The sequence below is a fragment of the Panthera leo genome, chromosome A2, assembly GCF_018350215.1.
Source record: "Panthera leo isolate Ple1 chromosome A2, P.leo_Ple1_pat1.1, whole genome shotgun sequence".
NCBI classification, from domain to species: domain Eukaryota; kingdom Metazoa; phylum Chordata; class Mammalia; order Carnivora; family Felidae; genus Panthera; species Panthera leo.
This window is the reverse complement of record NC_056680.1, coordinates 6,797,598-6,816,077: the sequence shown is the minus strand read 5'-3', so window position 1 is coordinate 6,816,077 and position 18,480 is coordinate 6,797,598. Positions and strand designations below refer to the sequence as shown.

Genomic DNA, 18,480 nt, shown 5'->3' with positions numbered 1-18,480 from the left:
TGTAAGTGATGAATCACTAAATTCTACTCCCAAAACCAATATTACAGTATATGTTAACAAGAATCTAATAAAAATTAAAAAAAAAAAAGAAATTGAAAAAAAAAAAAGAAACCAAAAAAGGACAACAAAAGTTCCTTGTAAGCTTATACCTATAGGTGACTTTTCTTTACATTAATATTACACATGCTGCTTTGTTTTTTTTTTTTTTTTTATTTTTTTAACATTTACTTATTATTGAGAGACAGAGAGACACAGAGCATGAGCAAGGAAGGGGTAGAGAGAGGGGGAGACACAGAATCCGAAGCAGGCTCCAGGCTCTGAGTTGTCAGCACAGAGCCTGATGCGGGGCTCGAGCTCACAAATTGCGAGATCATGACCTGAGCTGAAGTAGGACGCTTAACCGACTGAGCTACCCAGGCACCCCTACCCATGCTGCTTTGTAATTTACTTTATCCACTTGAAAGTATATCATGATTTGCTTCACATGTCAAATGTCCTTTTACATTAAAAAAAGGGAGGGGGAGATTTCCACTCAGGAGGGAAACAGGTTCAGTTATTTTTTATTTTTCTGTCATTTTTAAGAGAGTTTTGGAGACCAGCAGATTGAGAATTGGGTGAGTGATTGGTACAAAGATAGATGGGAACTAGTCAACAGGAAGTCAACCTGGAGTGCCATTGGATACTCGGTTCCCATCATTCCATGCATGCACACCCCTCATTGCTTCTTCTGGATGAATCTAGTAAAATACCTGTCCTCCTTACAGAAGCATTAACTAAGGTACTTTCATTTACTTGGCTGGCATCAATGTGGAATGATGTATGACATGTCACTGAGATACAAAGATTGAAGATCTGTCTTCTGGAAAGGCAGAGAGACTGAGTAAGGCAATGGGCTTGTGGTCAAGAAAGATCATTCCTGGATGGAACCTCAGGTGTGCTTCTTCCTGACTAGGCAAGGGCTGTTGGAAGAAGCTGTCACAGGCTGGCACTTTACAGTGTTGTATCTCTGGGGATCAATATCCAAAGCTCCTCATTAGACAATACTTTTAATGTCATTCTGATCCCTGGGCTGTGAAAATCCTTAAAGACCAAGACCATAGAATAGAGGAATGTATGATGGCTAATCCTTGACCCTATTAGGCCAGGTGTATGCCCTCTATTTTCTCTACCTGCTCATGCTCACCCTCATTTGAAATACCTTGTGCACATATACACAGAATCCTTTTCTAATGAATTCTAGGTTTCTTTTTTTACAGTTACAAAGAGAGGCATCACTATGTGATTAATGATGTATTGAAACCTGATTCCAATTTTAAGTGTGCAAATATTGTTTATGTACTGGGTATAAATACCATATTTGTGATTATAGTTAAGATATTGTAAAATTCAAACTCCTAGACATATTTCACCTCTAGAGTCACTGAATGTTTCCTGTACCTTTTTTCCTTTTCTCTGTATTTTACATGGCAGATTCTCATCTATCCTTTGTGATCCTTGTAGCTGCAATCAATGTAGATAGGCTTCATCCTCTCCTTTTAAACTTTCATAATCACTGGTTCCAATTCCACAAATGGGTTCAATGTATATTATTCTTCACACTGGGAGATTTTGGATTGAATTATGGTTCTTCATTTTTTTTAAGTTTGTTTATTTTTGAGAGACAGAGAGAGACAGAGCATGAGCAGGGGAGGGGCAGAGAGAGAGAGGGAGACACAGAATCCGAAGCAGGCTCCAGGCTCTGAGCTGTCAGCACAGAGCCCAATGTGGGGGTCGAACCCACAAACTGTGAGATCATGACCTGAGCCAAAGTTGGATGCTTAACGGACTGAGCCACCCAGGGGCCTCTGGTTCTTCATTTTTAATTGTGTTGTGGTAAAGTACAACGTAACTGAAAGGCGGTAATGTACAATTTGTCCATTACCCAGAGATTTCATCTGTGATTTAATAGGTATAGATGATATTCCATGTTAATACTCAAAAATATTTTTCTTTAAGGACTTCAGTATTTTCATGTATTCACCAATTTATTTCACATTTTAACACCCTCTAAAGGAATTTTCTTTATATTTTGAAATATAATTTTCGAAAATAAAGTTATGACAAGATGGCCTTGTAATATCACTCTTCCCCATATTAACACTAATGAACTTGAAACACATGAATAATAGGGAAATACGAAGACTTTGCTGAGGTCAAAAAATGATAAAGTTTCCCACGTACCAAAAATAAACAAATAAACAAAAAAACCATAATTGGTAGGTGGACTGGAGCCAAGCAGTTCTGCTGATTTATGTAAACAGGTGAGTGGATACTAACTCTTCTGGGTAATGAGGATTAAAGAATGAAACTGGGTCCCAATCTTACACCACTCACAAAAGTCAATTCAGAATGGATCGAAAACTTACACGGAAGATCTGAAACTGTAAAGCTCTTAGGAGAAAATGTGGAGGATAACCTCCCTGACGTTGGTCTTGATGATGATTTTTTGGACTTGACACCAAAAGCAAAGGCAACAAAGCAAAAACAAACATGTCAGACTATATCAGACTTAAAAGACTCTACACAGGAAAGGAAACAATCAACAAAATGAAAAGGCAACTTGTGGAATCCAAGAAAATCTGCAAAGCTCGTATCCAATAAGGGGTTGATATCCCCACTATATAAGGAACTCATACAACTGAATGGCAAAAATACAGATAATCTGATTTAAAATAGGCAAAGGACCCAAATAGACAGCTTTTTAATTCATTAATTAATTAATTTTAATGTTTATTTACTTTTGAAAGAGAGAGAGAGAGAGCACAAATGGGGGAGGGACAGAGAGAGAGACAGGGAGACACAGAATCCAAAGCAGGCTCCAGGCTCTGAGCTGTCAGCACAGAGCCTGACACGGGGCTCGAACTCACAAACCATGAGATCGTGACCTGAGCTGAAGTCAGATGCTTAACCAACTCAGCCACCCAGGCGCCCCTATTTTTTATTTAAATTCCAGTTCATTAGCATACAGTGTAATATTAGTTTCAGGTGTATAATTTAGTGATTCAACACTTACAGCTTTTTTTAAAAAAAGACATAGAAATTGCCAAAATGTACATAAAAAGTTTCCCAACATCACTAAACATAGGGAAATGCAAATACAAACCTCAATGAGATATCACTTTATACCTGTTAAGATGGCTATGACTAAAAAAGACTAGACAACAAATACCAGCAAGTACATGGAGAAAAGGCAACCATTTTACACTATTTATTGGAATATAAACTGGTACAGCTGCTATGGAAAACAGTATAGCAGGTCTTCAAAAAAATTAAAAATAGTTATAAAGAAGACTCAAATAAATAGAAAGAACACTCTATTTTTGGATAGATATATACAATAGCATAGAAATGTCAATGTGTAGGGCACCAGGATGGCTCTGTGGATTAAGTGGCTGGCTCTTGGTTTTGGCTCAGGTCATGATCTCATGGTTCATGAGTTAGAGCCCTGCTTTGGACTCTGCACTCATAATGCAGAGCCTGCTTGGGATTTTCTCTCTCTCCCTCTCTCTCTACCCCTCCCTTGTTCACTCTGTCTCTCTCAAAATAAATAAACATAAAAGAAATGTCAATTTGCCTTAAATACCTTTATAGATTAAATGGAAATTCTGAGATGTTACTGTATTTGAGGGACAGATTTTAAAATTTATATGAAAGAGCAGTGGAGAAAGAATACTTGACTTGATGAGAGAGAAGAACAAAGTAGAGTAATTGCTTTCACGTCTATCAAGATTAATTATGGAGATACAGTAACTAAAATGGTGTGGTTCTGGCACAGACTGAAAAGCAGAACCAATGAAACCTGCACACATGTGAAGATTTATTGAGGACAGAAGCATTGGACAATTTACTTATGACAATGTGCTTTTGCAGGGGAAGGATGGTGTCATTCAACAAAAGCCTTTAGCTTATAGGACTCAGAATATTTAAACAAATTGGTTAGCAGGAAGCTGGCACCATTGGAGTTCTTGTTATAGAAGATTATCAGGAGAATTGGTAAAGGAAAGGAGACCTTAATTTGCCAAATTCCTTCTCTTTCCTAAATTCACATAGGCTGATTATCTCACGCTGAGAGACTAAGAAATCTATGCTTTTCTCTCTACCTCCTTTTAAAATTATATGTTTAAGGTGCACATAATGATTTGATATACAATGGGATGTAATGGAATTATTACCATCTGCTTTGATGGTTCCAAAAAAAAAAAAAAATCAAGCTCAGAGTGTCCACATAAATTTTCAAAGATACCAAAGTTAAAGAAAACTAAAGTTGTTTTTCAAACTAACTTGAGCTACTCTTATGGTATTTAACCACTGAAACTTAAGAACTTAGTGAAGGAAGGGTCAGACAATCTGACTCTCCCAATATTCCTGCACTTTGGCTTACCCTAGAAGCCCAAGACCAAGACAGGTAACACAATAATAAAAAAGGAGATGTTTCTCAGATCAGTTTCCTCAAGGCTCCCTTCATGTCCTTGTTCCTCAGGCTATAGATAAAAGGGTTCAACATTTGAGGGACCACGGTATACATCACGGAGGCTACTGCAGTATCCTTGGAAGAATGAGTAACTGCGGAACTAATGTACACCCCAAAAGCTGTCCCATAGAACAAGGAAACCACGGAGAGATGAGACCCACAGGTGGAAAAGGCTTTATGTTTCCCCCCAGCTGATGGCATTCTCAGAATGGAAGAGACAATTTGAGTATAAGAGAAAATAATCCCAAGGAAAGGAATACCACCCAAAACGCTAGTCACTAAATACACCACGATGTTATTGATGAGGGTATCAGAACAGGCGAGCTTGATGACCTGAGCAAGTTCACAGAAGAAATGAGCAATTCCCAGGTCTGCGCAGAAGGAGAGTCGCAGCACCATCAGACTGTGGAGTAGGGCATCTGCAATGCTGATGCTCAGGGAGAGTAGAATCAGCAGGGCACAGAGGTGGGGGTTCATGATGACTGTGTACCTCAGTGGATGGCAGATGGCCACATACCGGTCATAAGCCATTGCTGCAAGGAGAAAGTTTTCCAAGCCTGCAAAAAACAGGACGAAGCAGACCTGGCTGAGGCAGCCTGTGTAACTGATAGATTTGCTCTGTCTTTGGATGTTCACAAGCATCTTGGGGATGGTGGTGGTGCTGAAACAGATGTCAGTGAAGGCCAGGTGGGAGAGGAAGAAGTACATGGGTGTATGGAGATGGGAGTCAGAGCTGATAGTCAGGATGATGAGTAGGTTCCCAAGCACAGTGGTCAGATACATGGTCAGGAATAGCCCAAAGAGAAGAGGCTGCCATTCTGGATTTTCTGAGAGACCCAGGAGGAGGAATTCTGTTACACCTGTTTGGTTTTCTGGTTCCATGTTCTTGATAAGTCTGATGGGAAAAATACAGGTGAGACAACACATAACAGAGAGGACACATAACAAGGATGCCTTATTTTAAAGTTTGTTTATTTAGAGAGAACGAGTGGGGAAGGAGCAAAGAGACAGGAGGACAGAGGATATGAAGCAGGCTCTGTGCTGACAGCAGAGAGCCTGCTGTGGGGCTTGAACTCACAAAATGTGACATCATGACCTCAGCTGAAGTCGGATGCTCAACTGACTGAACCACCCAGGCACCCCAGTGATGCCTTATTTTAGAAAATCCTGACATGAATCGAATTGAACTCAGGCTTCCAGACTTTGGAGCTGAACTCATAACACCATATGATGCAATCTCTGACTAGTGCAGATTTAGGTGTCCTAAAGCATTGATCAGACTTCATCGCTTGCCTTTTGGAAGTTTCCACTGGCATAAGACTGCAAGTGCTTTCCTGGTGCTTTAAGCTGTTGTGGTTATTATTTTAATAGGATTCACTTTTCTCCTAACATTAGAGTATTTAAACACTCGCAGGGTGCCTGGGTGGCTCATTCAGTTAAGTGTCTGACTCTTTTTTTTTTAAGTTTATTTATTTTGAGAGAGCAAGAGAGAGCGAGAGCAGCGGAGGGACAGAGAGAGAGAGGAGAGAAAGAGAATCCCAAGCAGGCTCCTTGCTGTCAGTGCAGAGCCCAACACGGGGCTCAGATTCTCAAACTGTGAGATCGTGACCTGAGCTGAAATCAAGACTCAGACATCTAACCAACTGAGCTGCCCAGGCGCTCCAAATATCCAACTCTTGATCTCAGCTCAGGTCATGATCTCATGGTTTTCAGGATCGAGCTCCAAGTCGGGCTCTGCTCTGACAATGCAGAGCCTGCTTGGGATTCTCTTTCCCTCCCTCTCAGAGCCTCCCCTGCATTGCCTGTGTGCTTTCTGTCTCTCTAAATAAATAAATAAATAAATAAATAAATAAATAAATAAATAAACAAACGTTAAAAATGTAAAAAAAAAAAAAAAACCCATTCTTATAAGGTGATACATAACACATCTCTGTTTTTTTTCCCCCAAACTGAGGAATTGGATGAAGGAGGAAATGCACGGGGGCCTTGAAAGAGAGAGAAAAAAAAGCAAAAACAAGTATGTTTTTAGTTTTTAAAACAAGTAAAACAAGTAAAAAAACAAGTATGTTTTTTTAGTATGTTAAAAGCAGAATCCTGGGATGAGAAAGGTAAAATCTACGGGCACTAATGTTCAGGATGTTTGACAGGAGCATTGCTGCAGTAGTGAGAAGAGGAAGCAGATTGTCAAGTTAACCCTAAGAGGGGAAACGGAAATCAAGAAAGGTATATCTGGATACCTCAAACCCCTTGTTGGTGGGACTTAAAAAGTTTAATCAATATAAATGGGAGCTTAGTTTTAGGAATGACTTACCTCCCCCCACCAGGGACAGGGACACACACACACACACACACACACACACACACACACACACACAGAGCAACAGCATATGAAATAAATACATGTACACTCCTTAATTGCCAGTCACATTTTTACATGCAAAACAATGGGAAAAGACTATAAACAAATTCAAATTTTAGAATAACAAGTTGATCATTATCTTCATTAATAAGCAATTACTTCTAAATCAACTTTGACTGTTTTCCTTTCCAAGGTACCTTCTTGAGATCAGTGCCTTCTTTCGTTTTCCTCTTTTTATGGTAGTTTATGGACCACCCAGGCACCCCTCATTTCCCTCTTTTTTTTTTTTTGCTTAAATATGAAATTTATTGTCAAATTGGTTTCCATACAACACCCAGTGCTCATCCCAACAGGTGCCCTCCTCAATACCTATCACCCGCCCTCCTCTCCCTCCCACCCCCCATCAACCCTCAGTCTGTTCTCAGTTTTAAGAGTCTCTTATGTTTTGTCTCTCTCCCTCTCTAACCTCTTTTTTTTTCTTCCCCTCCCCCATGGTCTTCTGTTAAGTTTCTCAGTATCCACATAAGAATGAAAACATTCCCTCTTTTTACGGTAGTTTATAGAAATAATCAATCCCTTCCTACTCAGCAGTTTAATTGATTTTCTGTTGCTTTTTGACAAACGACAACTCTGTCTCTATTGTAAAACAGATAATTTTAAGGAAAGAAATGTTGAAAATCAATGATAGAAATTTAGATCATCCTCTTTCTATGTCTTTTAGGCCCCATCAAAGTCTGGGTCAGGCAGCATTGGCCAGTCGTTTCCAAAGGAATCCTTAGTTTATGTATCAGGAAGAACTCAATGACACTCCTATTTCCTGTTTTACAGTGAGCTCCTGAGAATAATGTTATTGGATTACCTCAAACAGACAAGACATAATTGGCTATGTCCTGGGTGCATCAATGGACCTGCTAGATACTCTTATGAACCAAAGTTTTAGAAAAAGTCTAAAAAGTTTTCTTCTGTGAACAGTCCATTAACATACTAATGTTTAGAACTGAATGGCCCTAGGTAATCTCTGTTTCACCAATGAGAAAATATGAGCCCTTAGCATGGAGTCATAAAAACAAGCAACCGAGAGCATCCATCAGTATTTCAATTCGGACACATCTAAGTTTAATTCTGTCTCCAGTACTTGCTTTGTAAAGAAGGGCATTTTGTTTTTTCAACTGTGTGAGAAGACTTGGTCTCATTTGGATAATGTGAGACACTGTAAAACCTTATGGGAATGTTGCAAGAATTAGTAATGAGTAGACCAAATCACCAAGCACAGTGTTTGATATATGAGACACTTTTAATACTTCCTATTGTGATTTGGTTCTGTCACAGACACAAGTGTACCACCTGGTGTGATTCATTACAAAAGGGAAGTGATAGGTGGGACAAAGTGTAGGAAGAGAGGAGAAACAAAGGATATCTTTAGCATGGCAACCATAAAATTCAGGGAAAAATGGATGTGTTGAATCTCTTTGCGGAATAATTGCTTACATAGGGAAACAGAGGTGAACAATCTGAATGGACATCAATGGTTAATGCTCATTTCTCATAGACATGATAAAATGTATAGCAAATAAAATGAATACATTAGACCCAGATGTATCAACACAAATAATAAAAACTCCAAAGAGAAAGTAATTCGCCTAACAAGACCTATATCATGATATAATTTAAGTGTTTTAAATAACACTGATCTTAAAACTTTAATTTCTTATTATAAAACATTTCAAGTATACAAAAAGTATAGAGAAAACAAAGTCCTGGGTATCTACCACTAAGGACCACTAAATTAAAATGTATTGCCATATTTTAGTAAATATTTTAAAGAATTAAATTAATACATATTTATTTTCCCATGTCCTCAATAACTTTTTCTTGCCCAAGGGAATCACCATATTGAATTTAGAATTCATTATTCCCTTGTGGTTTTAATATTTGAATAAAAATACATAAGCTTTTGTTTTGCATTTTAAACCTGACATATTGCATTTGATTTTTGTTTATTTTTTAGGAAGTTTTTAAAACTTTATTTTAGAGTGAGAGAGCAACATGTGCACGAGTGGGAGAGAGAGGCAGAGAGGGAGAGGGAGAGAGAGAGAGAGAAAGAACCCCCAAGAAGTCTCCCTGCTCAGCACAGAGACTGATGCAGGGCTCAGTTCCATGACCCTGAAATCACAACCTCAGCCAAAACCAAGAGTCAGATGCTCAACCGACTGAGCCACCCTGGCACCACTACAGTTTGCTTTTAAAAATAATACATTTAAGGTCTTGGTACTTTTTTCTCTGGTTTATTAACTTTAACTACCTTACTTTATTCTAATGTCTTATTACATCACAATTTAACTTTTTTCCAGCTGAGAAGCATTTTATTGTTGCCTTTTATACATCCCTCCCCCCCCCCCCCCACACACACAATGTGTAAACAATTTAAATAACATGTGGAGAACAACCAAATTCAAGACTGTGGTTGCCTCTGGGAATGGAGGGGAACAGAAAGGATATGCTGTCTTTATTTATATTATTTTGTTACCTTTTAAAGGTTTTTTTTTTTGTTTTTTTCCAGTATAGTTAACATACAGTGTTGTATTAGTTTCAGGTGTACAATTTAGTGATTCAACAATTCTACACATTACTCCGTGCTCATCACAATAAATGTACTCTTAATCTCCCTCACCTATTTCACACAGTGCCCCCAACCCCCCGCCACGTCCCTCTGATAAACAATAGTTTGTTCCATGTTATTTTGTTATTCAAAAAAAGAACTCTGTGTGAAAAATAGTATGGATGTTCCTCAAAAAGTTAAAATAGAACTACCATATGATACAGCAATGGAGCTACTGGGTATTTACCCAAAGAATACAATAACACTAATTCAAAGGAACACACACTCCCTTTGTTTATAGCAGCATTATCTACAATAGCCAAAATATGGAAGCAGCTCAAATATCCATCAATTGATGAATGGAGAAAGAAGAGGTGGTGTATATGCATACAATGGAATATTTTACTCAGACATAAAAAAAAAAGAATGAAGTTTGCCACTTGCAACAACATGGATGGAGCTAGAGTGTATTATGCTAAGTGCAATAAGTCAGTTAGAAAAAGACAAATGCCATATGATTTTATTCATGTGGAATTTAAGAAACAAAACAAATGGGCAAAGGAAAAAAAATAAGAGAAAAAGAGAGAGAGAATAAGAAACAGACTCTTAACTATGGTGAACAAACTGATGGTGAACAAACTGATGGTTACAAGAGGGGAGGTGGGGGTGGTGGTGAGTGAAATAGGGGGTGGGGATAAAGGAGTGTCCTTGTGATGAGCACCAGGTGTGGTATGAAAGTGTTGAATGACTAAATTGTACACCTGAAACAAATATTACACTGTATGTTAACTAACTGGAATTTAAATAAAAACTTAAAAGAACTCTGGTGGCAAAATAATCAAGTCTTACTAAATCTTGAAGCATGGGTACATGCTTATTTGTTTTATTATTCTATGCTCTTTTGTCTTTTAAATATTTCATAGATTACTAAAAAGAAACAGGTAGGCTGTGGTGTAGTTTTGGGATCTGCCTCATTCTCTACCTCCTCTTTCTCAGAATACTTACAACCAGGAAACAGTGTCAAAACCAAAGATCTCTTCTAGAAAGGAGTATCATGAGCCAGGAGAGGAAAGGAAAGGAGAGGCTGGCCATACATCTCTGTACTATGCCGAAGAAATTTTTTAAAATGTTAGAGAATTCTAGAATTGTATTCAAAATTGAGCAAAAGTAGATTGCTCTTGAGAAGGGAAAAAGTACCAGGACTTTAGGATCGGAGTCGGTGATTAGCAGGATGAGAGATGGTCAAGCATTGGTGCAAAGGTGAAATCAAACAGGTGGGGGAGAAGATTGATGGGCCATTAGGGAGGCACCTCAGAGGTGGCCCAATTCTCATCTTCTGCGTGTTCTCATCTCAAAATCGCCAAATGGCCCTGTAAACAAAGAACTGTCCTTATTGTAAAACATAAAGTACGGGACTTGAGATTACCTGGGTGTCAACAGTAAGGAATAACATTTAGTTCTTCCTTGGGTGTGAAGAAGAAACACGAAAGCCCTGTTCTCATTGAGCACAGAAAGATAGTGAAGCACTGGACTCCCGTGCAGAAATAATGGACCCTGAGACTAGCCCCAGGTGGGTGTGGCTGTTGAGTGGGGTGGTCACAGGCAGACTATTTGCAGTCTCTTTGTCCTTTGGGGGTTCAATATCCAAAGCTCCTCATTAGCCGAACTCTTTTACTCTCATGTGATCACAGGGCAGCACAAATCCTGGAGGCTTGTGGCTCAGAGATGAACTCTGTTTCGTCTGATGCTCTCACTCTGAGTGGTCAAACATATGCTTATCTTCTTCCTCCACAGTTCTTGGCTCACATCCATTTCAAGTCACCTACACACCCAAACACATCTTCCTTCTGTTATTAGATTCTAGTCTTTTTTAGAGGTCTGTTTATTTGTTTTTTTCATGTTTATTTATTTACTTTGAAAGGTGGGGGAGGGGCAGAAAGAGAGGGAGAGAGAATCCCAAGCAGGCTCTATGCTGGGGACAGCCTGATACAGGGCTCCGTCTCACAAACCGTGAGATCATGACCTGAACTGAAACAAAGATCAGATGCTTAACTGACTGAGCCACCCAGGAACCCCTAAAGGTATATTTAAATTCAACCCTGTTTTAATAACAATCTCAAGAAGACCTACACATACTACATTTGAGCTAAAAACATATAATTTCCTTCCATGGATTGATAAATATTACCTAGATTAATACATGTGATAATGTAGGAAATATGCCTTAAAAATGCAAACACTAAGGGCTAATGTTATGTATGGCTCATTGAATGCTGATTTCACCTGTGCATATTATATTTAGCAGTTGCTGATATAGTCTATGTACTCAAGTGTAACAGACATTTGTTCTCTTTATAAAATTTCATTACCAACTTTTCCCAATTCAATATTAATGGCTTAAATACACTTTTTTTTTTCACATCAAGGACCATGGGTTAAAATTATGGTTCTTGGCTATCCATATAGTTGCACTAAATTACAAATTATCAGAGTAGCAGTCAATCTGTGATGCCATATGGCTCTGAGGATGTAATCGTAAGATTTGAGGACTGTTTACTTGTTGGGGACAAGAAATTTTATTTTAGCTGTTAGGATACAATTTTTTTTTAAAGTAGACTTCATGCCCAACACAAAGCCCAAAGTGAGGCTGGAACTCACAACCTAGATCAAGACCTGAGCTGAGATCAAGAGTCGGACATTAACCGACTCAGCCACTCAGGCACCCCATGTTATGAGACAATTATTAAGACATTGACAGAGACAAGTGATCAGAAGCAAGAGCCCAGATATGAACGGGCAACTTTTTTTATTGAAGAAGTGGGATTACAGTGAATGAATGAACTAATTAAAAGGTACAGGGACATAAAATGAATTTAGCTACCGATATCACATCATAGTCAAGGTCAAACTCCAGGTAGGTTCATGCCTCAAATGTACAAGCCAAAGCTATAAATCCTTTATTTTGAGGTAAGTATGGGTTATAGAAACAAGACTATTGAGAACAAACCACTCAAGAAAACATTGACAAATTCAACAGTAGTAAAACTAAGCATTTATGTTCATCCAAAACACATTGCAACTTATTTACAAAATAAAGTACAAAGTTTTTGAAACAAATTTTCAATGTATGTAACTAAAAACAATTTACCATCTCAATTAAATAAAAACTCCTATGAACTAATAAGAAAAAATAGGTAGCTCAATAGAAATACTATAAATAGATATTTCACAGAAGAGGAAAAATAAATGGCCCATAATAAGTGACAAGATACTCTCTCTCAGAACAAGAGAAATCTAAATTATTGAGATAATGTTTTACAACCACTAGATTGTTAGAGTCGTGTTGGGAAGTGATGTGGATCTCAAGAAACATCATATGAGAATTAAAATTGACTCAACCACTTTGAAAAACTTGTGTGGACCACCCAAAGGAGAATAGGCCCTTATATCCAATAACTTGGTTCCTAGTATAAAACTTTCCCTCATTTTTGCCAGGAGATACGTATGAGATTATTCAAACTGTGGTATTCATAATAGTGAAAAACAAGCTACCAAATGTTCCATCCATGTAGGAATGGACTACTATTTTGTGATATCATCCTTCACAATGTCAAATTATATGATATAGAAAGTGAATAAATTAGTGCTATACCCCACAAAAGGTTTGAAACCCAATGGCAAAATGATGCAAAAAATAAGACACAGAATTCAAACTTAAAGACTAAACTTTTAATAAGTTCAAAAAGAGGCAAATTTATTTGTAGAATATAGTTAACAAATGGTATAGGGATATATACAGGGTGATAGAAAGACGCAGTTGAATCTATGAATATGTCTGAGTGTAGAGGAAACATGACAAAATACAGGCAATTTCATAGAATTCAATGGACTAAAACATTAAAGAAATGGTGCATATAGAATTCAGAATAGTGGTTACCTCTGGGATGGGAAAGGTGATGTGACTTGGAAACTCTTTGAGTATATTCTTTTTCTTTTTAAAAACATTTTTTTAACGTTTATTTATTTTTGAGACAGAGAGAGACAGAGCATGAATGGGGGAGGGTCAGAGAGAGAGGGAAACACAGAATCTGAGGCAGGCTCCAGGCTCTGAGCTGTCAGCACAGAGCCCAACGCGGGGCTCAAACTCACAGACCGCGAGATCATGACCTGAGCCAAAGTCAGATGCTTAACCAACTGAGCCACCCAGGCGCCCCTCTTCAAGTATATTCTATGCTTTAACCTGGTAATGGGTATTATGTTTTCATCATATTACCATTTAAGAACTATAGATGTACTTTATATGCCACTTCATCTACGATGTTTTAACGAGTAAAATTGAAGTAAGGTCTTTCATATTCTGAAATACAAATATATTCTTCCACGTTCTTTTAATATTTATGTCATGTTTCTCAGACTTTGGAGTGTATCAGAAATTTACAAAGTACTTATTTACAAACTCATCCTTTCGATGTCTCTCCAGTGACACAAAGTCAGTAGTTCTCAGAGGCAGATCAGAAATCTGCAGTGTGGACAAGTGCCTCAGGCCATCCATCTGTGCAGGTGTTCTGTGGGTGTCAATGGAGAGAGTTCTGCATTAGAAGACTCACCAGGGCAGCAGGCAGGGAGCTGTCCCCCAGCTGGGTGCTGACACAATACCTCCTCAAGGAATGGCACTCCTTTGGTTATCCTGGGAGACCTCTGTCCTTCTCCCCTAATACACACATCCATAAAGATACTTCTGTCTGATGGCTCCACATTTTTGTACTTGTGGAAAAAGTGATGGCCCCTAATGCTACCAACTTCTTTTCTCCTCTCTTATTTTACACTCAATGTCTTCTCTGCAGAAACACTGTTTTCTTCATAATAACACATGATAATGTTTTGCATAAAAGCCCTAATTTAGCAGCCAACTCTTTAAGACTTCAGTCATTCCATCAATTTTACTCAGTCATATATCTCTGTGTGGACCCCTCCTGAGATGAGTGAGAAATACTGCATGGAGAGGTAACTAAAGAAATAAATTAAAACACAGATAATTCTGTTATTTTTTTAAGGTACATTCTTAATACATCAAAGAGGGGCACCTGGGTGGCTCAGTGGGTTAAGCATCTGACTCTTGATTTCTGCTCCGGTTATGATCTCAAGGTTCATGAGATGGAGCGTCGTGTTGGGTTCTACACTGACAGTGCAGAGCCTGCTTGGGATTCTCTCTCTCCCTCTCTGCCCCTTCCCCTCCCTCTCTCTCAAAATAAGCAGGCTTTTTAAAAAAAATAAATAAATGAGAAGGAATCGAAGCAAATAGAGTGTCAGAAAAAAAGATGAACACCCATTATCCTACCTACTCAATAATTAATGATTACATTGCTCAGACCAGAAAAGCTGCAGTAAAGATAAACAAATATAAATGTAGAAATAGGCGGCAAAAAGATGTGAGTTCAAAAGGATTATTAAACTTATGTATATAGATAAGATATGAAAAACTATGATACCAGTTAGATGCTGTTGAGTTCCCCAGTATGTCAGACATCGTATTAGGTGCTTGTAATAGTTATGACAGTTGATTGTCCAACAAGAATTAACCTCAGACAGTCAGTCTAAGGCTTTGATTTTAATCATTTCTCCCACACCAGTAATTAGATTAAGAAGGAGCATATGATTCTCTTCTCAGCGATGAGACTTAAGGGGATATCTTCTGAATGATGCCATGGAAAAACCAATTATCAAATAGCTCAGGGAAAGACAGTATTCTGTCCCTGGGCATCATGACTGAATATGACACCTGTGTCTGCTGCCACCATCTGTCCTTGAATGAAGCCACTTCATCTAAAGCTAAATATATTCCTACTCTCCCATCCATGTACATTCCCTATCTCTGAAGTCCCTGTATGAAAAATAGCTCCTGGAGAACCTGAGTGGCTCACTCGGTAAATACTCTGGTTCTTGATCTCGGTTCAGGTCACAATCTCATGATTTGTGAGATCAAGCCCCAAATGGGGCTCTGTGCTGACAGCATGGAGCCTGCTTGGGATTCTCTCTCCCTCTCTTTCTGCCCTTCCCTTCATGCTCATGTTCTCTCTCTCTCTCTCTCTCTCAAAATAAACAGTAAACTTAAAAAAAGAAGAAGAAGAAGAGGGGTGCCTGGGTGGCTCCGTCAGTTAAGCGTCCGACTTCGGCTCAGGTCATGATCACACAGTTTGTGAGTTTGAGACCCACATCGGGCTCTGCACTAATAGCTCAGAGACTGGAGCTGGCTTAGGATTCTGTGTCTCCTTCTCTCTCTGCCCCTCCCCCAATTATACTCTGTCTCTCTCAAAAATAAATATTAAAAAAAAATTTTAAAAGAAGAAAAAAGATAGCTAACTTTCTTGTTTGCGAATATTAAAGAAATTGTCTTTTTATTATAAGAACCAAAGATTTTCAGTTTCAAGTTCACATATCTGACAACTGCCTAAAACCACTGAGATAATCAGATTTCACTGATGCTACAGATGATAAAACTGAGTTTGGTGGATTCTTATGTTGCTCCAGAGAGATAGAGTTTGAGAGAGACAACTCTCAGTGATTACTGCGTGGGGGTAAGAAAGGCCAGCTTTCTTGCCTCACGGTGTATGCCTGTCTGGGGGAAGATTCTCACGGTCTTAACTGTGGGATAAGGTGGAAGTTAGTCTGTACCTGTAACCATGATGTTGCATATACCTTTTGCCTGCCCTATCCATCTTCTCCCACCTTATTCTGAACATGCTGTCCCCCAAAATCACTATAACAAGATCCCAGGATTCAGGTTCTCCCTCTATGGAACATGACCCCAAAAAACTGATTTTAGACATTTGAAATCACTTGTCAAACATCACAAAATCAGATATGAAGCCCAAGTTGATGCGGCCATCATGTTATCTAGTCATTTTAGATGATCTTGGTGATAGATCTGAAACACCAGAATACCTTTTACTTTGTTTGACTCATTCTGAAAATCTGACCCAAATATGATGACAGAATCATTAAATAAAAGTTATCCTACCTGATGATTCTTCTCAAGGCTTCCTTCATATCCCTGTTACGCAGGCTATAAATAAAGGGGTTCATCAATTGAGGAACCACAGTGTACATCACTGAAGCTACTGAAGTCTTTCTGGAAGAGTCAGTAACTGCAGAACTAATGTACACCCCTAATCCTGTCCCATAGAACAAGGAAACAACTAAGAGATGAGACCCACAGGTGGAAAAGGCTTTATAATTTCTGCCAGCTGATGGCATTCTTAAAAGTGAAGATAGAATTTTAGTATAAGAGAAAATGATCCCAAAGAGAGAAATACCACTCAGTGTACTAGCCATAAAATTAGCCAAGAGGGTATTGATGAAGGAATCAGAACATGCAAGCTTGATGACCTGTGCAAGTTCACAGAAAAAGTGGGGGATTTCCAAGTCAATGCAGAAGGACAATTGCAATACCATCATACTGTGGAGGAGGGCATCCATGATGCTAACATACAAGGGGAGGAGAATTAACAATCCACAGAGGCAGGGGTTCATGATAACCGTGTACCTCAGTGGGTGACAAATGGCAACATAGCGGTCATAGGCCATTGCTGCAAGGAGAAAATTTTCAAAACCAAGAAAAACCAAGACAAAGCAGATCTGGGTGATGCACCCTGTGTAACTTATGCGCCGATTCTGTGCCTGGATGTTCACCAGCATCTTTGGGATCATGGTTGTGCTTAAACAGATGTCAGTAAAGGACAGGTTGGAGAGGAAGAAGTACATGGGGGTGTGGAGGTGGGAGTCAGAGATGACAGCCAGGATAACGACCAGATTTCCCAAGATGGTGACCAGGTACATGAGCAGGAATAGGCAGAAGAGTATGGGCTGCTGTTCTGGATCCTCGGTCAATCCCAGAAGAAGAAACTCTGATACATCCGTTTGGTTTCTGGGTTCCATGTTGTTGATATAAAATATTGGGTGACAAGAGAATAAAATGTATGGCCACTGGACCAACAGCAGCAGTACCTGGGAATTTGTTGGAAATTGCAATTTTTGGACTCCAGACTTATTGAGGAAAAGCTCCAGGGTGGGTGATCAGCAGTCTACTTTAACAAGGTCTCCAATGATTCTGACATATGATAAAGTCTGAGAACTGCTGTTCTAGAAAAATGTTTATCTATATTGTGAACCTAAATGGATATTTGAATCTTTCCCTCTGTGTATTTCTCCCTGCATCCTTCTTCTTTCCCTCATCTTCTTCCCTCCATTCAGTTAATCAGCCAAAATTCTAATGAGCAATGAATGTCTAACACATTGTGTCAAGTCAAGAATGAAATAGAGAAGACATGGCATTATTCCTTTAGAATTATTCCACACCTTCAAACAATCAGAAATATAAGAATAAAATTACAAAATCAGTCTCATCTTTAGGGATCTTCTTCCACTAATACAGTAGGTGACATATGATTACAAACAACAACAACAACAACAAAAAGCCCAAGCTAAATGGGAGAAAGGATGAAATGCATAGACATATAAAAATAATAGCAATTTGTCTTTGGAAGACAGACTCATAAGATGACACTGGCACCAGGCATCCTAAGAGGCTTGTCCCTGTGCAATAGTGATTGTCTTTTCTTGTGGGACACAGTGGCCATCAGAGGATCAATCACTTGGTATAATACTTAGTCCACACACTCTGAACTGAATCTAGGCTCCAGTACTTGCTTTGTGAATAGGGAAAAGGTTTTAACTGTATTAGAATCTCGGTATTCTTGTGTGTATATTAGGAACTATCAGAATACTTTATGGAGTTGTGATGATAAAAAATGAATAGGCTTGGGGCACCTGGGTGGCTCAGTCGGTTAAGCCTCCGACTTCGGCTCAGGTCATGATCTCATGGTCTGTGAGTTCGAGCCCCGTGTCGGGCTCTGTCCTGACCGCTCAGAGCCCGGAGCCTGTTTCAGATTCTGTGTCTCCCTCTCTCTCTGCCCCTCCCCTGTTCATGCTCTTTCTCTTTCTGTCTCAAAAATA

At 38.9% G+C, this 18,480-nt stretch overlaps 2 protein-coding genes across 2 annotated transcripts; both read right to left on the bottom strand.

Annotated features, from left to right (window-relative positions):
* Positions 1–4,474: 4,474 nt before the first annotated feature.
* Positions 4,475–5,413, bottom strand: LOC122213919 (olfactory receptor 7G2-like). Its single transcript, XM_042928323.1, has one exon. The coding sequence runs from the start codon at positions 5,390–5,392 to the stop codon at positions 4,475–4,477; it is 918 nt and encodes a 305-aa protein (XP_042784257.1). The 5' UTR covers positions 5,393–5,413.
* An 11,069-nt stretch (positions 5,414–16,482) lies between these two features.
* On the bottom strand, positions 16,483–17,431 carry LOC122213911 (olfactory receptor 7G2-like). Its single transcript, XM_042928312.1, has one exon. It carries the CDS (start codon positions 17,401–17,403, stop codon positions 16,483–16,485), a length of 921 nt encoding a protein of 306 aa, XP_042784246.1. The 5' UTR covers positions 17,404–17,431.
* Between the last annotated feature and the right edge of the window lie 1,049 nt (positions 17,432–18,480).

Bases quoted from the DNA above. Each gene is read 5' to 3' on its own strand.
- LOC122213919 (XM_042928323.1), bottom strand. From the start codon at position 5,392: ATGGAACCAGAAAACCAAACAGGTGTAACAGAATTCCTCCTCCTGGGT.
- LOC122213911 (XM_042928312.1), bottom strand. From the start codon at position 17,403: ATGGAACCCAGAAACCAAACGGATGTATCAGAGTTTCTTCTTCTGGGA.